The sequence below is a fragment of the Channa argus genome, chromosome 12 (genome assembly GCF_033026475.1).
Source record: "Channa argus isolate prfri chromosome 12, Channa argus male v1.0, whole genome shotgun sequence".
NCBI lineage: Eukaryota > Metazoa > Chordata > Actinopteri > Anabantiformes > Channidae > Channa > Channa argus.
The window spans coordinates 8,037,427-8,058,982 of record NC_090208.1 but is presented as its reverse complement, the minus strand read 5'-3'; the positions used below and the strand labels follow the sequence as shown (position 1 = coordinate 8,058,982).

The following is a 21,556-nucleotide window of genomic DNA, read 5'->3' as shown; positions in this document are numbered from 1 at the left end:
AAGAAAAAAAAGCTTTTAGTTTGGCAGATGAAGGGTGATGGAATGCAGTTATTATGATATATAAAAATTATATTAATATACTTTGACATAATATTGAATGAATATACATTTTTAAATTTCTTTGTAAAGATTTAGAAATATCAGTAAAAGAAAATGTAATTAAATAGTGTCAAACCCAGGAAGCCAGATATATTTTTTTAAAGGAAGTCAGAACTTAGCTCTACATCAGTGAAAGCTCTGAAAAAAGTCCATAAGGCCGTTCACAGATTGAGCCAGCTACTACGCCTACTTCCTGCAACCAGGTTTCTTCTGAATTAGCTTGTTTTTGACGTTACCAAGATTTAATAAAAAAAAGTTATAAACCAACTGGCCCTCTTCTGATCTGAGATACAACAATGCACAACCCACAAAATGTGTCAGTACTGTTGAGTATACGTTGAAGCCAGAAAATTCATAGTTCCTAAGGTGGTAATGTGACGATGTGGGGATGCTTTGCTGCAATCAGGGCAACTTGTTAGAAATTAGGGATTTTTGCTGTCTATCAGGAAATCATGAAGGAGAATATCAGCCCATTAGTTTCTGTTTTGAAATTCAGTTGCAACTGAGTTATGCAGCAAGACATCGATCTGAAGCATAAGCTTCAAGCTTAGCAAGGCTCAAAAGATGTCAAATTAAAGTTCTGGAGTGGCCGAGTCAAAGTTCAAACCTGAACTAGCTATTAAGGTCTTGGTGGGGGGATTATTAGTTTATTCAAACTGTTGAGTTTGGTAACTTCTTTGTTTCAATAAATACAGTAATCATTTAAGACTTGTATTTTGTGTTTGTGTTTGCTTTGTTTTAATGTTAGATATCGGTTGAAGATCTGAAACAGTTTAGTAACAGCACTGTTTATAAAGTAGTTTGTATATATTTATGTTATCTTATGAGACAGTTGTAAAATAGTAGTTCTGCTATGCACCTCCTCATATGTTGTTTTGAAATTCAATAAATACCAAATTGCAGTTGCTTCAACACAATATCTACACTGAAAAGGAGAAGCTCCTGCTATCACAACTATAGATTGATAATGTACAACACAAACCCCATGACAAGAGGGAGCCAGGACCACTGATAACATCAGCACCCCACCATTTGAGCTGCTGACCTGAGATCAAAGATCTTGACTAAGATCCCCTGGTCGATTACCAAGACTGCCTTCTGGAAGTCTGCTAGAAAATGTGCATGTAAAAAGTAACCGCAACAACTTCACTTATTACGATTTTAACATAAGCAGTATCCTTCATGGAGAAGGAGGTGTGCGATTACAAGGAGATTCGAGACGAAGATGAAGAAAATCTTTCCTAAGAAGTACATCACATTGTCCATGCCTGAGGCCTGGTTCAAGAGATACACGAGAGAAGTTGAAACCATGACAATAAACCAGATGTTCTCCACTCAGCCATCCAAACTGTACTCTCAGGGTAATAACATGAGAGCAAACCTGCCAAGGCTAGAGACTAAACACCACCAGAAAAGCATATGGTAGAAGGAAGCATCACATAAAGACAATGCCCAGTCCCAGTGCTTTAGTGGACCTGAGAGCAGATACGTAGTCACAACTAAGGGGATTGTAGTACTAGAAGGCAACTTAGCAGATGCTGAGGACAGTTACAAGTACTTGGGATCCCGAAGGAAAATGGTGAACAAGAAGAGGCTGCAAGGAAAGTAGCAAATGCCAAGGGCCCACAGAGAGAAAGGCAAGTCCTGAGAAGTCAGCTGAATGGAAAGAACAAAATCCAGGCGATTCACATTTAAGCCCTGATTGGTGTCAGGTACCCTGCTGGCATAATCAGCTGGCCAAAGGAGGAAATAGAGGCCACTGACATAGAGACAAGGAAGCTCCTTACAATGCATGAAGGGATTCATGCCAAATCCAGCATCCTGAGACTGTGCATTAAGCAAAAGGAAGGAGGCTGAGGATTAGTGAGCATCAGAGCAACTATCCAGAATGAAACAGCAAAGATCCATGAATACATCAGGAATACCTCAAGCAGCAGAAACCAGAGGGGCAAACCGCTGCACGGTATGTACCACAGATAGAAGTAGAGGCTGATAAATACTAAAAATGGTTGGACAAAGCTAGACTGAAAGGGAAAGAGGCACAAATCCTAGCAGCATTGGAAAAAAATACAAGATCAGTAGAGGCTGAGGTCTACCATACTATGTAGGGCCCCAGGTGCAGTTTGTGCAAAGATGCCCCTGAGACAATCCACCACATAACAGCAGGGTGCAACATGCTAGCAAGAACAGAATACATGCAATGCTATAATCAAGTGGCCAACATAGTGCACAGAAACATCTGTGCCAGGCTTGAAGTCCCAAAGTCAAATTGGGACAGACTCTGAATGTGGTTGAGAATGACCAAGATCCTATGGGAATTGACTGACATATCTGGTTATGGCCAACCAGCTGGAAATCGTAGTTGTGGACAAACAGAAGAAAAATGTCAGCCAGAAGGAGCATGAGAAGCTCAAGAAATACCAATGACTGAAATAAGAGAAAGAAGAAATGTGGAAGGTGAAGGCACAAATGGTCCCTGTGGTAGTTGGAACACTGGAGGCTGTTACCCCAAACTGGAAGAGTGACTCTAGCAGTTTCCAGGATCAACATCAGAGATCTCTGTGCAGAAGAATGCAGTCCTAAGAACAGCTAAGACACTGCAGAGGACCCCCAAGCTCCCAGACCTCTTTCAGATACAGTAAATGTGGTAAAAAGTATCAATATCCTCCTGCAATAAAAAAACACTAAGAAATGGAAATACTCAAAGTAAAGTTAAAAAAAAAATGCTCTTTGAAGCATGGAAAGGACTTAGGTTTGGGTTTTTATGGAGATTCTTTTACTAAGAGGTTTTTAATTTCTTTTATTTGATTATATGTGCAGAAAATGTTTAATATTAACACCAGATTAAGTGAGAACTTAGAAAGGAGCAGATCAGGTGTAGTTCCAGCGAAACAGGACAGATCTAATCTGAAATACAGACAATGGGGTCGCACTTGAACATGCTTGAAAATGTTAAACAAACACTCAAGAATGTCGGATATTTTCCCCTTGCGTCTGAAATCTTTTTTTCACAGCAAATTCTGAAGAAGTCACACCTCCTGCTAAAGTAGGTGTGACTTTCCTTTGTAAACTCGTTTCAAAAGGAGATGTGGGGGACCAACACCCATCTCTGGAGGTTGATACATCATCAAAGTTGTTCAGGTAAATGTTAATATTATTAAATGTTAATAAAATTATGTTGGCATACTTAGAAGAAAACGTAAATAAGATGAAGAGAAATATATTTTAAAAAAACATTCCGCTTTTGGCAGTGACATCATCACATGTTATTGTGTTATTGTATCTCTGAACGGAAGGTTACTGATTTGATATTTAACCAAATATTCTAAATAACATACTAAATATTATATCACCCATTATACATACAATATTTTACACTTACATGTCATTGTGTCCTAATGCTTTTTATTTTTCTTTACATATACATTTTATTTACTTTGTTTTATTTTACCTCATTAACTATTTTTTAGTACAGTATAGTAGCATACTATTATCCAATGTGAATATATATGTACTGTATAGTGTTTTATCATTCAAAATGTCCTCTCCTAAAGGAATTTGAAAGAGGTCAGTGATAATGTGGCAGAGCATACTGGAGTTCAGTTTGAACCTTTTTTTTTGCAGAGCAAAATGAGTGTGAATCCATGCATTGGACTCTTGCTGGTTGTCCTCCACAGGACAACAGTCACCACAGGTAAACTCAATATAAATGGGAACCAAATTAAAATGTAGGAGCAGTCACAACATGACTTCATGGCACATTGTGTGTATTACATATAAATATTTGGAAATTTTGCTGACATGCTTCAAACCCCCTTCATCCCAAGTGAGGAATAATTAACAAGTTTAAGATGGAACGGATTTCTAAATTCACTCTCAGTGGTTTGGTTTTCAACAGGTTGTGACGATTCAGACGATTTCTCAGAGGATTCGTCTTATTCTGCTCTTCCATTCATCTTCGGTTGTTTGGGTGCCTTCATGACTATACCCTCAGTCATCTTTGCTATGCACAAGTGGAAACTAAACCAAACCAGTAAGTCGCAAATCTCTCGCTATCTGACACAATTTATTGTAGAAGAGTGGTATAAAAGTTTACATCTTTAAGAGTGCAAAAACAAGATTATACAGATTGGTTTATTTCATGAATGCATTTTTAATCAGGAGGGTGAAATTTTTAAATCTACAATTACAAACACGGAAATTGTGTTTTTGACAGAAGGAAGCAACAAGACTGATCCACTATTGGCCTTAAACAAAGAAGAAATGGAAAATAAAAACAAATGTGTAAGTATCTCTCTAGAGATCTAAAGAGCAAAATGTCACTGATGCTACTCGAAAATGCTAAAATGATCTAGTTTATCTTCATGTTTTTAGGGAACAGGTAAAGAAAAAATGTAGACAAAGCAAGTTATTAACGTGATGTCTACAAAACACTGGATGAAGCCTTATAAAGCTTTTTGAGGCTTTGACAATATTTGTGTTGAAGCGTTAAAACCAGGAACTGAAACGCCCGAAAACCTCACTGATTTTAATAGATTTGTCTGTGTATAATTAAAGTCCAAGGTTATAGGTGATGGGTGCTGTCTTTAAATTTGTGGTCATTTCCTTTCATGGTTGATACGAGTCATATTCAGATTAGATAATTATGTTACTGTAATCATGCTTTTACTTTGCTTTTACCTCTCACTGACCTCAGCACATGCCTCCCCTCATGCTCCTCCAGTCCAGATTTTTGAGGAAGGAATGAACGAGGCGCAGACTTTAAAATTCATCCGATCCATTTCAAAAGCGAGCACAGAAACTAATAACATTTCAAATATGTGCTGTAATGCGTAACAAACCCCCCAGCAGGTAACCTCTCTTACATGTTAGTTAATGCTGCAACAATTAGGCTGGAATTGATTATTCTGAGTCTTTTTTTCTCCTTATTTTATACTTTTATACTTACTCAAACTATTTATCTAATGTAGATTAACTTTCTCTTTCACTGTAGTTGGAAGAAACCATTAATCAAATTCAGCATCTTAAGGGGAAAACTTGCAACGCAGAGTCTTCCCTGGAGAGGCTGAAGAGGGAGCTGGAGACCAAGAATAAACAGGTTCATCACTTCATCCTCATCTATGATTATTAATTGAGATATCAAATCATCTTTCCCTATGATTCTTCTTTCCTACAAGCTGTTGAATCACTTGTCTGCAGATATCATTAAGCCTCTTATTGTGCCCACTCAGAGCGTGTTAACTACAACTACTTACTGCTGATATCAGCGTCTTACTGCTACCCAACAAATTCTACATTTAACAAACACCATCTTCATCTTATAGTGTCAAAACATATTGGGTTAGAGTGCTGCTTTTCCCCCATCCTTGATTTTAGAATTCCAGTTATAACAACCTAAAATTGCCTCTTGCTTTTAGTTTCTGCTGTTATCATTTTTTGATATGCTTTATACTTCACTGGATATTATGATCCACAATATTGATAGTTAAAATGCAACTTCCTGACACACTAAATTTGTGTACAGAGGGTTTGTTAATAGCCTTTTTCCCACTATAGTCTAAAACCGTGACATCTGTGGGTCTGTCTGTTAGATACTCAACCAGAAGGCAGATAACACAAACTGGAGTCTGGCCTTAGCTGAAGACCTGCAGCAGACCAAAAATAAGCTGAAGAAAAAGAATGGTGAGAACATCAACCTGCAGAAAGAGGTACAGTTACATGAAGGTCATTTTGATTGTATTGACCTCAGAGAATGTCTACAATCAGCTGAGTCAGCACAAACACGAAACCTGCCGTGTTTAAAATTTGAATGTTGGAGAGACGTCTCTGATTTATACACTTTCTCTCTCTTTATAGTTTAACAACAGAGTAGCTGAAGTCCTGCAGCAGCTTAAGGATGAGCAGCAGAGGAGGGAGAAGACTGAGAACAAGACCCTCCAGAACCTGGAGACCAGGCTAGAGAACAAGAATATAAAGGTTTATTTCATATTTACCTATCATAGTCTGTATTAAACTGGAAATCAGCAGGTTTTCTAATCTCCTCATTTTCCGTACAGTTTGAAGACAAAGTAGCTGAACTCCTGCAGCAGCTCCAGGAGGAGAAACAGAGGAGAGATGAAGCTGAGAAGAACCTGCAGAGCCTTAAGAAAGAGCTAGAGACCAAGAACAAGGAGGTTGTTTTTAGTTTTTCTATGTTTGTAGAAAACAGATCCAATTTCTTGTTATTTTTGTGTTTTAGCCACTTACAAAATGGTCCCATGTCATATTGTTATGTGTGAGACACACAGGGCCAAAATAAAAGCCAAAAATCCTCAAAGGAAGTTGCTGAGGGTAGTTGCATGGTCCAAAAGGACACAGGACATTCCGACACGCTTCAACCCCGGGAGAATACGTTATTATGTAAATTCCTTATGTCATTTATGTCCCATAATGTAGCTGCACGAGTACAACCGTAAGACTTTAGGGGCGAAGAAGGAGGAGACGGTGAAGCATTTGACTGAGCGTAGAGACAAGAGTCAGCAGCAGGTAAAGACTCCGCTCACATTTATAAAGCATTTTATCGTGTTTTGATACAGCATGTTAAAAGTAGTCGGATCATTGTTTTTGTTCTCTGGCACATAAACACTGAATTTGGTTGGTGTAGTCTGACACGTCCACTGTACCACCTGTCCAGCACTAAATGCTGCAGGTAGAAACTTTGTGCTGACATGCCAAGTTATACAGCCTGCTAATGCTGCCCTCTAGTGGCTAAATGTTTAAACCATTCACTTCAACTCAAGAACACATACAAACAACATTTATGTATTGATTAACAATGGTTTTTAGCTTTGACCAAGTTGTCTGACTGCTCTGAATTTAAAAGACGTCACAAATCTTCCTGCTCTTCATATATGTGGAAAACAAAAAATAGATCAAGATAATATGTCTGGATATGTAGGCAGCACAGTGGTACAGTGGTTAGAACTGCTGGCTCACTGGTCACTTGATCAAATCCACCTGTGACTTTTCTGTGTGGAGTTTTCATGTTCTCTCTGTGCTTGGCTGGATGTTATGTTAACTGGTGACTCTAAATTGCCTGTAGGTGTAAATGGGAGTGCGAATGGTTGTCTGTCTGTGTGTGTCTCTCTGCGTTGGCCCTGAGATCAATTATGCCTGAACAGAATAATTGGTTCAAAGATAAATGATGAATGGGTGGATGTGTCAAAGGCAACAAATGCTAGAAACATCAGACTTGTCTCTCTCTCTGTTAAAAAACTCTCTGTCTGTTAGCTGGCAAAGAACGTGCACCCAGCTGTCCAGAACATCAGCCAGAGCTTGGAAGAGTTGAAGGCAACCCAAATTAAAATGGAGGAAAATATGGCAACAATTAGGAAACTGCAGAAGAAGGTACACAAACACACAATGTGGATCTCGCGGAGGAGCATTGTTTTTATTCTCGTTTTTAAGCTCTGCAGATTCTCCCAACTCTTTCTCAAGCCACATTTCCAGATTTCACTATAAAAACTAAAAGTCTGTTAATTCACTAGCATTTAAAAAATACACGGGCTGAAATGAAATGTTGTTTCTCACCAGCTTCTGACCAGCTTTTTTTCTAAAAAAAAAACATCAAATGAAAAAAGGAATAAATAAAAAAAAACGAATAAATTGGTAGCAATTTATTAAAGGAATAAAAGAAACACAACAAACAGTACATTCTTGATTACATTTTTATTTATGAGAACTCCAAAATGGCATCACATACTTGTGACACACATACCAAACAATCACTGGAGACAGGATCAAAATATTACTTTCAGATGACTTTCTTTTCTAACTTGTCGGCTCTGTTGTGAATGATAGCATTAGTAACCCTCTTCTCTCTCGGGCTCCATTTCTCGTCCCAGTTTGACCACAAAGTAGTTGAATTGAAGGAGGAGTACCAGAAGAGGCAGGAAGCTGAGAAAGAGCTGAAGATGGTGAAGACGGAGCTGGAGAACAAGAACAAGGAGGTTTGTAAATTCCCCTTGTGTTTCCAGCTCCTTCGTTTCCAGTTCCCTGCTGTCAGTTGTGACTCACAGATGCTTGTTGCTTCTCACATTTCCCTCTTTGTTGGAATTGTGCACATATGCAGCCTCATGTTACATTCTAAAAACATATACATACATAAACAAAGACAACGTGGTTTCCTCAGGATCTTATGTTTTCTTTTTTCCAATCTCTGTTGGTTTTATAGCTTCATGACTCGAAGCTTCTGTTTGAGTCTCTCATAGAGAAAAATGAGGAGGTTGAGAAGCAACTGACTGAACTGAGAGATCAGCACAAGAACAAGGTCAGTTTTTTGTCACTTTCTCCAAATACTAACAGTTTAACAGTTAAACACTCACTGGATTAAACTCTTCTCCTCCCTTCTAGTTGGAGAAGAAACTCCAGCAGGAGCAGCAGAGGTGGGAGGAGGTGGAGAATCTAAAGAAGGAGCTGGAAAACAAGAAGAAGGAGGTTCATCTTTTTATAGAAACATCCTCTTTTGCTTTCTGTTCTCAGCTGTTTTTTGGTTTTTTTACAGGTTTGCCACATGGACCAAGACACTTTAAACCAAAATTAGAGCAAATGTGAAACATCAACAAAGTTAAAATTAATTTGAGACAGCCAGCAACTACAGCGAAATAAAAGAATTATTGTCCTAATTTGTGTCCAAAAGGCTAAACTTTTGTTTGTCCCTTTGGGTTTTTCAGCTGAAGACAACACCATCAGATGTGTCCGAACTTTAGACATCTCTCAAAGGATCAGATATCAATGGAGCAGAACATTTGGTACCAACAGAACAAGATCAAACACAAACGGCCAAGCTGCCAAACTCTGTCAAAAACAGCTTGATATGGAGATTTATGTTACGTGATTTTTGGTCATCTCAGATTTGTGCTTAGTGAGAAATTACAGGAGACATTTAGCATATGAACCTTTTTATAATCATTGTGGTGTACACGTGCATGATTTTTAAAATAATATTACTGTTCTTTGTGTTATATATTTCTGTGTTTGCTACATTTCAGTGAACACTGAGAATAAAGTTTTGCTATGTTACTTGAAAGTTATTTGAAGTTTACTATTAAAAAAAACCTGAGAATCCAACCCCTTACATTTCCCCCGTCTTTTTGTGCACAATAAAGCACAAGGCCGAAAAAAAAAGCATATCCAAAACAAAATGGTAGTAATTCCTAAATAGTAAGGGCTGATAAGAATCTTGTTAAAGAGATACTGAAGCAAACTTACGGCTTAGGCACAAAGTTGGTAAAAATGTTTATCCTCGCCTGTGTTTTTTTTTGACTGCAAATAGTCAAATTGAGGTGAACCAAACAACAAAATGGAGCAGAAATGTTCTAAATTATGTGCAAAATTAGCTTTCTGGATCATTTTTTAGAGGAAAACCAAAGTGGCCATTTGGATTTTCAAAATTGCACCAGGTAACCGAATGGCTTTATGGATGTTTAGAACTGCAAAACAGCCTTATTTTAAATACAAATCAACAAAACTAGATAAACTAATCATAATTAGCTTATCTAACTGTTCCTGTGTGCTAAACTCAACGTTGTGCTGCCTGTTCTCAGTGGAATAGTCACATTTCATTGAGAATAAGGGGCTGAAATAGAAATGGGGCAAAAGGGACTGCTAAGGGGGGGAAGAAAAAAGAAGAAAGGAAGGGGGGTGGGGGGACAGAGAAAGAGAAAGAAAAGGTTGAAAAATTAAATATAAAATCCATGATACAAAATATGTTACAAATATCTTAATGAAAACTGGTATATGAAACCTAGTAAACGAAATATTGATTGTGCACATAACACACTCTTGCCAGGATTTGCACCTGGAGTCTTCCACTCAAAGGATGGATGTGTTGCTATTACACCACAAGAGTTGTGTTTTTTTTTCCACTTTTTTTAGAGAGGGTGGAAACACAACAACTAAAGACTATAAACAATTTAAAACCTGACTATATATTGAGTGACAGTAGGAGACGGTGAAGCCAATAAGGCCCCATAATGTTGATTCTCAATGTGCTGCAGCAGCCCTATAGTGCCCTTAACCTTGGCCCCACAGGTATCACATCTCCTCAGCGTGGTTGTCAGAAAGGTCTCTGAGAATCTTTCTCCATCCACAACCTTACTACACATTGAACATTCCACTCCCTGTGCTACTTGTGATGTCCCAGCCTCCCTGACAGCTGTGCCTGACTGGGATGCCTCTGCCTCACTTGAGCAGCAGCCTCTCTTTGAATTTGTTCCTGCCTCCATCCTTACTTGTTCTGCTGACTGAGGGCAGGGAAAGAGGTAGTAAGTCCATAAGGGTCAAACTATTTGTAATTTGAGTTTTATGAGTTTTATGCAGAAATGTGCATACATAAAAATGGGTATAGGATATGGTGCATAAAACATTCTGCTATATGATATGGTGACATGCATGATAATAACACCTTGATAACTCATTTACCTACCTTATGAAACCCACAAGAACAAATGATCTGTCTGTCAAAAAGCTCCACCATCTTCTGGCTCTGCAATGGGCAAGCATCAATACGCTCCAGGGCCTCTTTCCATTTCCTGCCACCAGGTTTTTTGCCAGTAGTAAATTGTTCTCAGATGTCCATCCAGTAGGAGTTGGACTTCCCTGTTTTAGTCATAGCTGCAGAAAGAAAGAAATTGTTAGCACAGACAAACAAATAATTGTTGTCATTTGTAACACAGGATATTTAACATACTGAAGCTCTGTGACCATCAAAAACCATCTCTTAATACAATCTCCAGTAGTATAACCTTGTAAAAGTATAATTTATGTCAGAGAGGTAAATTTCACTGTGATGTTGCCAAGATGTCCCACAATTCACCCCACGGCCTTTAGCATTGTAATGTTAGAGGTAAGCTAGTGCATTTAGAAGCTAGTTCTGCTTTAAAAAATGAAAGCCAACAAATACTTTAACCACAATTTCATCTCCACTCATACAGAAAATATGTAACAGTAACGTAACTAGTGAACTACACGTTAACCAATGATATGACAGATAAACTACCGAGGTTTTCAATCACTTTACTCAATGTAATAAATAAGTTAAAACTTTCTCTTTAATTCATTCACTGTTTGACAAACTTTACCTTCAACCTCCAGCGGCCGGAATTCGTGATCAATTTTTGATTTAGAACGGCAACTTCTGGAAGCTTGGCTGTCCTGAGCTCTACGACCCTCCCACCGAGAAGAAACCTCCAATCAACGGGCGAGCTTCTGTTAGGACTTGATTGGCTCTTTTGCGGACTATACTCCGACAATAATGCTCGGGTGTTGACTTTTCACATGCAGCCAAAATCAAGAAAAATACACATTTTTAGCAACGACCGAACAGTGGAGAACGACGGTGTTAAGACAATGGTGTGCAGCGCGCGAGGATTCAATAACGTTGTGCCCCTGCAAACATCATAACAAGTAAGACACGGCAATACGCGGCTTATGAACTCTACACAATCTTGTTGTTTCCAATATTTAATTTTCCGGACGCTACCAGTGCTAAACGTTGACAGCTAGAAACATGGTGCCGACTCGAACATGTTAACGGAAAGTCTACGGGATCAACGCTTACACAGCAATATCTAAAAAAAACTTCACATGGCAGCAAGATGGAAGTTTGTGGGCATCCGCCCTACGGCGAAGCGCTTCCACCATCTGGGCAGTAATAGACGTGAGAACTCGGCATCAGTGGCTGTTTGTGTTCCTTGAAAGATTCACGGTGGCTTCTTTTGTGACGCATAAATAAATGAAACACTTTTACTTTAGTTTGACTCACCAACGGTTCACACACACACAACTCACAACTGTACTTAAGTGAAAGTACTAATGCACAGACAAAACTGGAATCTGCTTAAAGTGGAAGTACACCACTCACATTTCTACTTAAGTAAAAGTAGGAAAGTACATGATTTACAACTCATTTAAAGTATTAATTGTTTTTTTTGCATATCTCTTTTTATGCACGGGTGCTGCTTTATGATTATCATACAGATGTTTTGAAGATTACAGCTCATTCTCCTAAAACCACAGGCCATCACGTGACTGTGTATTTCCTGCTGGGCTTCCTGAACTATTATGGTTTACACTTTTGAGTATTTTGTAGTCGTTTGATAATTTCCTTTTGTACTGAATAGACTTAATACCAATTATAAAAAAAAATGTTTAATTCTTTAATTTTATTAAACTGGGAAACGGCATCCAAAACATTCTCGGTGAAACCGTGCCGGTAAAGACACCACTTGCATTAGGTCCTGATGCTAAAACCAACACTCAGTATAACACCAGAGTTTTGTTTTGTTCCAGATCTTTACCACAGCCAGGCTCCAGTGTTCACTCACATTTTGTGGGATGCAAATGTGAAAATGTATTTAAGCACAAAGGTGCCACAGAAGTGAACTCATAACTGGGGACAAATATTTTACTACTTATAAAGTGCTTATCTTGGACTTTACTGACCTAATTAGTAGATCAGAAAATATGGTTGTGGAGTTTATAGTGCAGCTTCTCTGTGATAACCTCCCCAGCATTGACCACAATGATGGAGTTAATTGTGATTGTGTTAGTGAAGTGATTTCAGTATCACAGTTCATTCGTTCTCAAAAAAAAGAAATGAAAATGACCTCAGTGACCACACTGAGACGTTCTGAGACATTCTGAGTTCTGAATCACTTAGCCTAACAGGGTGGGTTTAAGTTACAAAAGATTCCCTCTGTTTGATGTCTTATTTTTTTTTCTTTCTCTTTTTTTCATCCATTAGTTTACATTTAACATTTGCACCATCTTGCAATCAATTTCCCATTAATTATTTAATCTGTATTTAAAGGTGACAAGTGTTCACTGAGAGAATAAGTAACTATGTCAGTTGCCCAAGTACTGTTGTTTAATACATCTATTTTTTGGTACTTGTACTTTACTGGACTATTTTAATTTTTGGCTTACTTTATTCCACTACAGTTCAGAGGTAAATATTTTTACTTTGAACTTTTATTAATGGTTAAAATCTGCTTTTGTTACACACAGAGTTGCTTTGTAACTTTGCCCAATTTAATTACCAAAACTTTCCCATAATGTTTACCTAGAAAGTTTGTTACATAAATCAGCAATGAATGAGACTTTACCATTTATCAAGTGGTACTTCGATTTGTAAATGAGTAAATATTGGGCAAATACTTGCACATTTACCTACTTCTGATACTGTGGATAATGCTGTAATTAAATGCTTTTCAGCTGTCTGGCTCAGAAGAAGCCAGTGAGGGATGTCAGACTGGGTTACTGGCCTCTTAGTGATAGTAACTGCAGCTGTCTTCTGTCCTGCTGTGGGTGAGTAGACATTACCTTTATTAGATATTATTGCACATTACAGACTGTTGAACTGTTAACCGTAATGTACACTGTAGGTACTGCACACCACTGTACTCTATGCCATATTCCATGACAGACATACATACATACATGCATACACACACACATACATACATGCATACACACATACATACATATATACACACACACACACACACACACACAGTGGGGCAAAAAAGTATTTAGTCAGCCACCGATTGTGCAAGTTCTCCAGGAAATCACATTGTAGGATTTTTAACTAATTTATTTATAAATTCCTGCGTAAAATAAGTATTTGGTCAATAACAAACAAGTAGGATTTCTGGTTCTCACAAACCTGTAACTTCTTCTTTAAGAAGCTCTTCTGTCCTTCACTCGTTACTTGTATTAATGGCACCTGTTTGAACTTTTTATCTGTATAAAAGACAACTGACCACAGCCTCAAACAGTCAGACTCCAAACTCCACCATGGCCAAGACCAAAGAGCTGTTGAAGGACACCAGAAGCAAGATTGTAGAGCTGCACAAGGCTGGGAAGAGTGAATCTACAATAGGCAACCAGCTTGGTGTAAATCAACTGTGGGAGCAATCATTAGAAAATGGAAGACATACAAGGTCATTGATAATCTCCCTCGATCTGGGGCTCCACGCAAGATCTCATCCCGTGGGGTCAAACTGATCATGAGAACGGTGAGCAAAAATCACAGAACTACACAGGGGGACCTGGTGAATGACCTGCAGAGAGCTGGGACCAAAGTAACAAAGGTTACCATCGGTAACACACTACGCCGCCGACAGGGAATCAAATCCTGAAGTGCCAGACGTGTCCCCTGCTTAACCGAGCACATGTTCAGGCCCGTCTAAAGTTTGCCCGTGACCATGTGGATGATCCAGAGGAAGATTGGGAGAACGTCATGTGGTCAGGTGAGACCAAAATAGAAATTTTTGGTAACAACTCAACTCGTCGTGTTTGGAGGAAGAAGAATGCTGAGTTGCATCCCAAGAACACCATACCCACTGTGAAGCATGGGGGTGGAAACATCATGCTTTGGGGCTGTTTTTCTGCAAAGGGGACAGGACGACTGATCTGTGTTAAGGAAAGAATGAATGGGGCCATGTATTGTGAGATTTTGAGCAAAAACCTCCTTCCATCAGCGAAGAAGATGAAGATGAGATGTGGCTGGGTCTTCCAGCATGACAATGATCCCAAACACACCGCGCGGGCAACGGAGGAGTGGCTCCGTAAGAAGCATATCAAGGTCCTGGAGTGGCCTAGCCAGTCTCCAGACCTCAACCCTATAGAAAATCTGTGGAGGGAGTTGAAAGCCCGTGTTCCCCAGTGACAGCCCCAAAACATCACTGCTCTAGAGGAGATCTGCATGGAAGAATGGGCCAAAATACCAGCTACAGTGTGTGCAAGCCTGGTGAAGACCTACAGGAAATGTTTGACCTCTCTCATTGTCAACAAAGGTCAAGCTATTGAGTCGAACTTTTGTTTTACCAAATATTTATTTTGCGCAGGAATTTATAAATACATTTTTTAAAAATCCTACAATGTGATTTCTTGGATTTTTTTTCCACATTCTGTCTCTCACAGTTGAAGTGTACCTATGATGAAAATTACAGTCATCGTTTTAAGCGGGAGAACTTGCACAATCGGTGGCTGACTAAATACTGACTGCACAGTATAGGCCATGTATGTAGCCACAAAGTGTTTTTTAAGTGTTCTGGGCTCTATTTATAATTATTGGTGGAAATAGGAAAATAGTTGTTACTTGCAGCCCTACATTACTGATTGCTGCAAACATAAAACACCATAGTTTGTAACAGCACATGTCTGTTCTCCATGTTTGTTCCTCAGGAGAAATGTTTTACACTGTTCATTTTGATGTGAGTACTTTTTGTACTCACAACCTTTTTGTTTTAAAATTTGCTTATTTGCAGCACTTGTATACTTATATTTTACAATATGTAGTATTGTGTATACAGTTTTAGTCTTCCACAATCATAAATCATCTGCTGTCTCATCTGCTGTATATTTTCCCTTTATTTCTCAGGTCAGTTTAAGGTGATTGGTTCATCTCAGCCAATTGTGGCCACTCTGAATGATGATGTCATCCTACCATGTAGTGTAGATCCTTTGGTCAATGTCGAGGACATGATGGTGGACTGGTGGAGGCCCGACCTCCCACCCGACCCCAGAGATTCACTGAGCCAGTACAAGTATGTTCATTGCTACCCTGACAACCGCAATGTGGAGGACATGAAGATGTCATCATTCGCTGGAAGGACGGCGCTTTTCAAAGATGAACTGAAACATGGCAATGTATCGCTCAAGATCATGAACGTGAAGCTCTCTGACCAAGGAAGGTACAGATGTGCCCTCCCACAGTTAGGGGTCACTACAGTTATCAAACTTATTGTAGGTAAGTCGTTTTTGTTGTTATTTGTTAGAGTAATAAAAGGCGCTTGGAAATAAACTTTTTATTATTTTTACTTAATTTAAAATTCTAACAAACAATATTGGATATTATTAGCTAACAAACACACTTAGTTTTTAATAATAAATCAAGTGTATGAGCTTTAGTAAAGCTGCACACTTTGTTTTCTTGCTTATGGATGGGTTCTGGTTCTAGCGTTTGTTTTCTTATTGCTGTAAAGATGCAGGATTATTATGTCTGTGGGCCAAATCACTTTTGTCACATAATATACAATAGTTCTGAGTTTGAAATTAACTGAGGCAGGTTGACATTTGAATTGTTGCATCATACTAACTTAAGTTAAAGTACAGTGCTAATAGTTTATTAGTACTTTTATAAAATCCCTTTTATGATTTTAAGAACCAAAACCTGTGAAAACCAGGACAACAGAGGCACCACCACTAATCATTATTACAACTTCAAATTCCAAAAAAGCTGAAACTAAAGGTAAGAACATTTTCATTTAAATCAAGAAAGCATCTTTAAAATTTGGAATGTTTCTGTCTGGTGTTTTTACTCAGTGACAGCAGGTAAATTCGTCACTGCTTCTTTTTTGTCACGTCAGGTTATCAGTTCACTCTGGATGGACTGGTGCTTCCCATGGTTATCTGGATTATAACCTTCCTATGTTTTGGACCGTTTGGATATTTACTTGTACTATATCAAAATTACGTGAGTAACAGCCTTTAAGACTATGTGCAATATGATATGTTGACTATCAGCTCATCTTATCATCACTTCCTGGGAATAATTATTTATTTATTGTTCCTCCAGCTCCCAACATATACTCCCAAAGGTCAGACCACATTTCTTCCACCACTCAAACCGGTTTAGTGACTACTCCTGATCAGTTTGATGCTTCAAACCAAACTCCACCCTACCCCACTCCCACTGATTGGCACCGGTCTGTCAAACTCCTAAAGTTCGCAGATGACACCACCCTCATCGGCCCGATCTTTGTGGAGACGAGTTGGCCAACAGGAGTGAGATGTATGGTCTGGTATCGTACACTACAGCATCAATAAGCTGGAGCTCAACGCTCTCAAGACAGTGGAGATGATAGTGGATTTCAGGAAAGACCCAGCCACCCTCCCCCCTGTCACCCTCTGCAACACTCCAGTGACCTCTGTCAAGTCCTTCCACTTCCTGGGCACCACAATCACCCAAGAGCCGACGCCTCTCATTCTGAAGACAAAGTGTTTCAGTCCCTCCCCTCTGGCAAGAGGCTCTAGTCCATTAAGACCAGAACCTCATGTCACAAGAACAGTTTCTTCCCCACAGCAGTCTGTCTGCTGCACAGCGCTCAAATCCCCCCAGATAACCCCCCCCACACACGGACAGACGGACAAAGTTGTACTGCCTCCCATTGCACACTCACTTTCTGTACATGGCTTTTTATTTTATTTTTATTTTATTTGAATCTGTGTTTGTGTACAAACTTTATATTTGTTGTTTGTCCCACCTTTGCATTCTAACTTTATAGACAATGTTATGACCTGAGTCATTATGTGTGTTATTGTTATGATGTCTTTTTCTCCTCTGTGTTTTTGTGTGGGTGTGTCTGAGGGGGGGTTGAGCACGGCACGGATTGGGCCATTCGAACTCATTGTCGCCACCTGATTGTCTTCCTCCATATATACCAAGATGTCAGCAGCCCCAGCTGGTCCACCTCTGCCACTCTCAACCAACCCAGTATTCTGTATGCGACTCTCAACTGGACTTTGTTTTGTGGATTTGGATATTTCTGTAAAGAATCTGGGTTTTGGGTTAGGAGTTCAGGTTAGACAGCCACGCATTTATTTGGTTGTTTAGCTAAGACAGGGATGGTGTTAGAGTTTTTGTTTGTTGTTTTGGGCATTGCTCACGTCCAAAGTAAATAAAATAGCTACCGTTTACAACACTAAGTCTGGTTTTGATTGGGAATTGAAGCAGCGGTGGGGCAAATCATGTTATGTCTAGGTTTCCCTAGACCAGGGGCATAACAAAAAAAGACAAGCGAAATTCCTAGTACTGTTAAGTGCCTAGCAAATAACGGTATTCTGATTCTGATTTGACATCCAGTCTTCTACTTCTTTCCCAGTGATAAAAATTTATTAAGTCTGGCAAAACTTATATAACCTGGGATTTTGCTATTGATAATTTAAATCCCCATTTATTTTACCATTCTTCCACTTTTTTTTTTTTTAACCACAGCTTGCATTTATCTTCTTTAAATGCTCAAAATTTTGTCTCCCAATCCAAAGAGCTCTGAATTGTTGTCCAAATTGTGCATGTAGAATAATTAAGAGTCGATTATTCCTCAGTACAGAGAATGTAAAGTAACAGCTGTGTTAATTTTTTGGGGGAATGCAGGTGCCATCTTGTGAGGTGTGTTCACCAATGCCTGCCACACCGGTTAGAACTACTTACCTGCATGCGATTGCTTTGAAAAAACTGATAACAAATACATGTACAATGGCTTGGTGCTTTTTCACCAACCAGCAAACTGCCAGAGTAAGAAAAATGTAAGGCAGCACACCTCTACTGATCCACCAGTCAGCAGCATTGACCTTTCATTGTACATTCCTCTTGCATATCATTGCAGCTTTGTACAGTTTACGGTCACTGTCCCACTATATGATACTTAATGTCCTCAAAACCAAAGCTTATTTATAACCGTACCCCTTTGTAATTTTAACTTCTCTCACCACTTCCTGTGTGTTGCCTGTCACATTGTTCTTCTGAAACATTGATTACAAGTGTACATACTAGAACTGTGATAAAGGTGAATTAACCAGCTCACAATCGCAGCTGCTTTTAACATTATCACTGCTCATTGCTGCCCAGTTTAAAAAACACACTCACAACCTCTTTAACTGGTTACTGCTGCAGATGTGCAGCCCTGTTCGGCTAAATGGCTTATAAGTACTTTCTGCTCTGACATTGTTGCTGCTCTCACTAACAGCAACCAACTTATAATTCACCCAAGTAGTTCACAGTCAGTGTATAAAGCATTAGTACATTGTCAGTTTATGTGTGTGTGTACTATTGCTTGGCTTAAGGTTAGAGTAAGCTTCCAGGAAATGAATGTAAGCTTATGTAAAGAAACGTGTGTGCAAAACACAACTAAAGGGTCGATTTCACCACAGTGGAAACTTGTGGTGACTTTTCTGGCCTGGCACAGTCTAAAAGACATGAAGACACAAGTCACAGCAGGAAATAAAACCAATTGCTGCACCAGTAACATTAATATAAATTCATCCATGTGGCCCTTTTTAATGATTACACTGTCAGATTTGTTGTTTGAATTAAATGATTGAATGGGATTTATTATATATTAGATTTATTTACTTTATAGATAAATACAAACCGACACATTTACACATGTAAACACATTAAATGCATTTTTGCTAATTTAAAATAAGGGCATGCAACTGTAGGAAATATTAAGGTTTATGTTAGAAATCACTGTACTTATGTCCATATGCAGTACAGTACTCCAATACTACAGTTTAACAACAAAAGATTCAATAACGCAGACATAAAACCACTACACTACAAGTGCAAGTACAAAACTGTCTTGGCAAATGTGCAGTTCTAAGGACTTAACATGTAAAACATGAATTTATATCCTCCTGTTGCTGGGCAGAATACTCTTTACTCTTGCTGGCATTAGCATTTAACTCAAAGTAAGACTGTCAAGTATACCTGGTCTCCTGGTCAGTGATTCTGTGGGACTGTTTTTTTAATGCTGAATTGAAAAGTACATATATGTTTATTTTCTTGACAGAACTACTAATGTGTCATTGCTTTTACATTAAGTCAGGCCGACCTTTGTGGTTCCTCCAGAAGCAGAGCAGCATCAACAAGTTCACAAAAAGCAGTGAGAAGCCTTTGACCACCACAGGAAGTAGAATCAGTGTGAGGGCAGTCATATATGACTCAGGACGTCCTGCTCCTACAGAGAAATACCACAGGTTGGCCTAAATGCACAAAAAGACAATAGAGTGTCTACATGGGTGTTGTCCTATGTACAGTGAACTTGGAAAGGCTGATCTCACCTGTGACACTCAGCCAGCTGTCTGGTGACTGTCCAGCTCCTGAGACATTACACATGTAAGGTCCTTCATCAGATTTTGAAACACTGGGGATGGTGAAGTCTCCAGTGGAGCTGCTTCCTATGAGAAGCCCGTCTTTATAGAAATTAGTGGTGAGATTGAAGGAGGACGTAATCCCATTTATGCAGCGCAGAATCACAGCTTCTCCCTCCATTACAGGAAGAACAGGGTACTCCAGGATCACAGAACCAGCTGAAGGACAGTGATGTGCAAAGATGAGAAAATACTTTTGAACTTCTGCTAAGATCCACCAGGTTTTATTTTTCTAAAAGGCCTCTATTGAGGTTATGTCTAAACTCACCGGTCACAGTGATGCCTATTGTGTTGCTGCAGCCTCCTGCTCCAGACTCACACCAGTAGACTGCACTGTCTGATAGGTAAAGGTCACTGAGGTAACAGTTGGATTCATTTCTTCTACCCCAAGATGTTGGACACTCTTCATTTGTGTTTCTGGATGTGTTCCTCTTAATGCTCCACTCAGAAGAGTTTCTCTGCTGCTCACAGCTCAGAGTGATGGAGTCATACTGGAAGAACTGGGATCTGTTGGGAAGAACTCTGAGAAAGGCTGCAAGGTAATAAGATGACAAGTTGACACCCAGATGTGAACATGGGCAGACTGTGAACATAGAAATCTGTAGAATTTTTAATATACAGGTGAGTGACCTTTCAAAGCAAGGTGGATGTCTAGCTTGATGTCAGTGGCCTCTGTCTGCTCTTTTGATCAGCTTATGGTGCCAGCAGGGTACCTGATGAATGGCAGGGTGTAGGGAGGACAGAAAAGGTATTCAGAACTGAGGGTCTTGTACTACTGGAAGGCAACATAGCAGATATTGAGGATAGCTACAAGTACCTCGGTCTTCCACAGGCAAATGGTAACCGTGAAGATGCCGCATGGAAAGCAGCAAAAAAAAAAAAAAAAAAAAAGAACTGGCTAATATCGAAAAATCCCACCAGTGGCTGGACAAAGCTGGATTGAAAGACAGCACAGAGGCACTGATCCTAGCAGCACGGAAACAGACTTTACACACAAGAGCAGCCGCCTACAACATGTTTTTTTTTTCTTTGTCTTGTTTTTGTGCTGCACTGCATTATTACGCATCCACACACTGACACTACTGAGTTACTGATTGAACATTTTATATATTTAACATATTTTTGTTGCACTTTCTTCCTATCACAACCATGTGTTTGCCTTTTCGATTGCAATAATAAGTGAGCGGGACAAAAGCTTCATATTTACGTTTTACAAAATTTTGTCGATGCTCGCGGTACTAAAACCAGACAAATGCACAGTGTTATTTCTAAGAAAAAAGAAATCATAAAATTAAAGGTCATTTAAATTTTACTAGTTCAGTTTAACACTGAGTATTCTGTGTGGAGGGTGGAGGGGCTTCAGTTTACAACAGTATTTCACATGGTTTTGCAATGGCTTTCTAGTTATGATTTATTTAGACAGTTACTCACCAATGAAGGTGCACAGGGCTGTGATCTCCATGCTGCTCGGCTGCTGCTG

At 39.2% G+C, this 21,556-nt stretch overlaps 3 protein-coding genes and 1 long non-coding RNA gene across 8 annotated transcripts; 2 read left to right on the top strand and 2 right to left on the bottom strand.

The window, feature by feature from the left end:
* Positions 1–3,162: 3,162 nt before the first annotated feature.
* On the top strand, positions 3,163–8,944 carry LOC137138003 (putative leucine-rich repeat-containing protein DDB_G0290503). 5 transcript variants are annotated; one of them, XM_067524899.1, is made up of 14 exons: positions 3,163–3,240; positions 3,724–3,793; positions 3,998–4,132; positions 4,316–4,383; positions 5,093–5,197; positions 5,691–5,807; positions 5,956–6,075; positions 6,156–6,272; positions 6,535–6,624; positions 7,369–7,485; positions 7,983–8,087; positions 8,312–8,407; positions 8,491–8,574; positions 8,811–8,944. In XM_067524899.1, exons 2-14 carry the CDS (start codon positions 3,730–3,732, stop codon positions 8,844–8,846), a joined length of 1,254 nt encoding a protein of 417 aa, XP_067381000.1. In that variant the 5' UTR covers positions 3,163–3,240; positions 3,724–3,729; the 3' UTR covers positions 8,847–8,944. The 5 variants fall into 5 exon arrangements, with proteins under 5 accessions (XP_067381000.1, XP_067381001.1, XP_067380998.1 ...); XM_067524897.1 differs by having other exon boundaries at positions 3,177–3,240; positions 3,980–4,132; positions 4,319–4,383; XM_067524896.1 differs by having other exon boundaries at positions 3,177–3,240; positions 3,980–4,132.
* Positions 7,495–11,354, bottom strand: LOC137138005 (uncharacterized). Its single transcript, XR_010915881.1, has 4 exons — positions 11,220–11,354; positions 10,565–10,752; positions 8,463–8,553; positions 7,495–8,066 (listed from the first exon to the last, which is right to left on the bottom strand). It is a non-coding gene; the product is annotated as an uncharacterized lncRNA (long non-coding RNA).
* A 49-nt stretch (positions 11,355–11,403) lies between these two features.
* On the top strand, positions 11,404–17,846 carry LOC137138004 (selection and upkeep of intraepithelial T-cells protein 1-like). The gene is made up of 6 exons (XM_067524902.1): positions 11,404–11,544; positions 13,354–13,446; positions 15,524–15,892; positions 16,307–16,393; positions 16,512–16,618; positions 16,721–17,846. Exons 2-6 carry the CDS (start codon positions 13,383–13,385, stop codon positions 16,778–16,780), a joined length of 687 nt encoding a protein of 228 aa, XP_067381003.1. The 5' UTR covers positions 11,404–11,544; positions 13,354–13,382; the 3' UTR covers positions 16,781–17,846.
* A 1,498-nt stretch (positions 17,847–19,344) lies between these two features.
* Positions 19,345–20,615, bottom strand: LOC137138107 (low affinity immunoglobulin gamma Fc region receptor II-like; the record flags this gene model as incomplete). Its single annotated transcript, XM_067525039.1, has 3 exons — positions 19,345–19,883; positions 19,987–20,235; positions 20,345–20,615. Coding segments are annotated over 3 exons (666 nt in total), but the record flags the coding sequence as incomplete, so codon positions are not given.
* Positions 20,616–21,556: the final 941 nt, after the last annotated feature.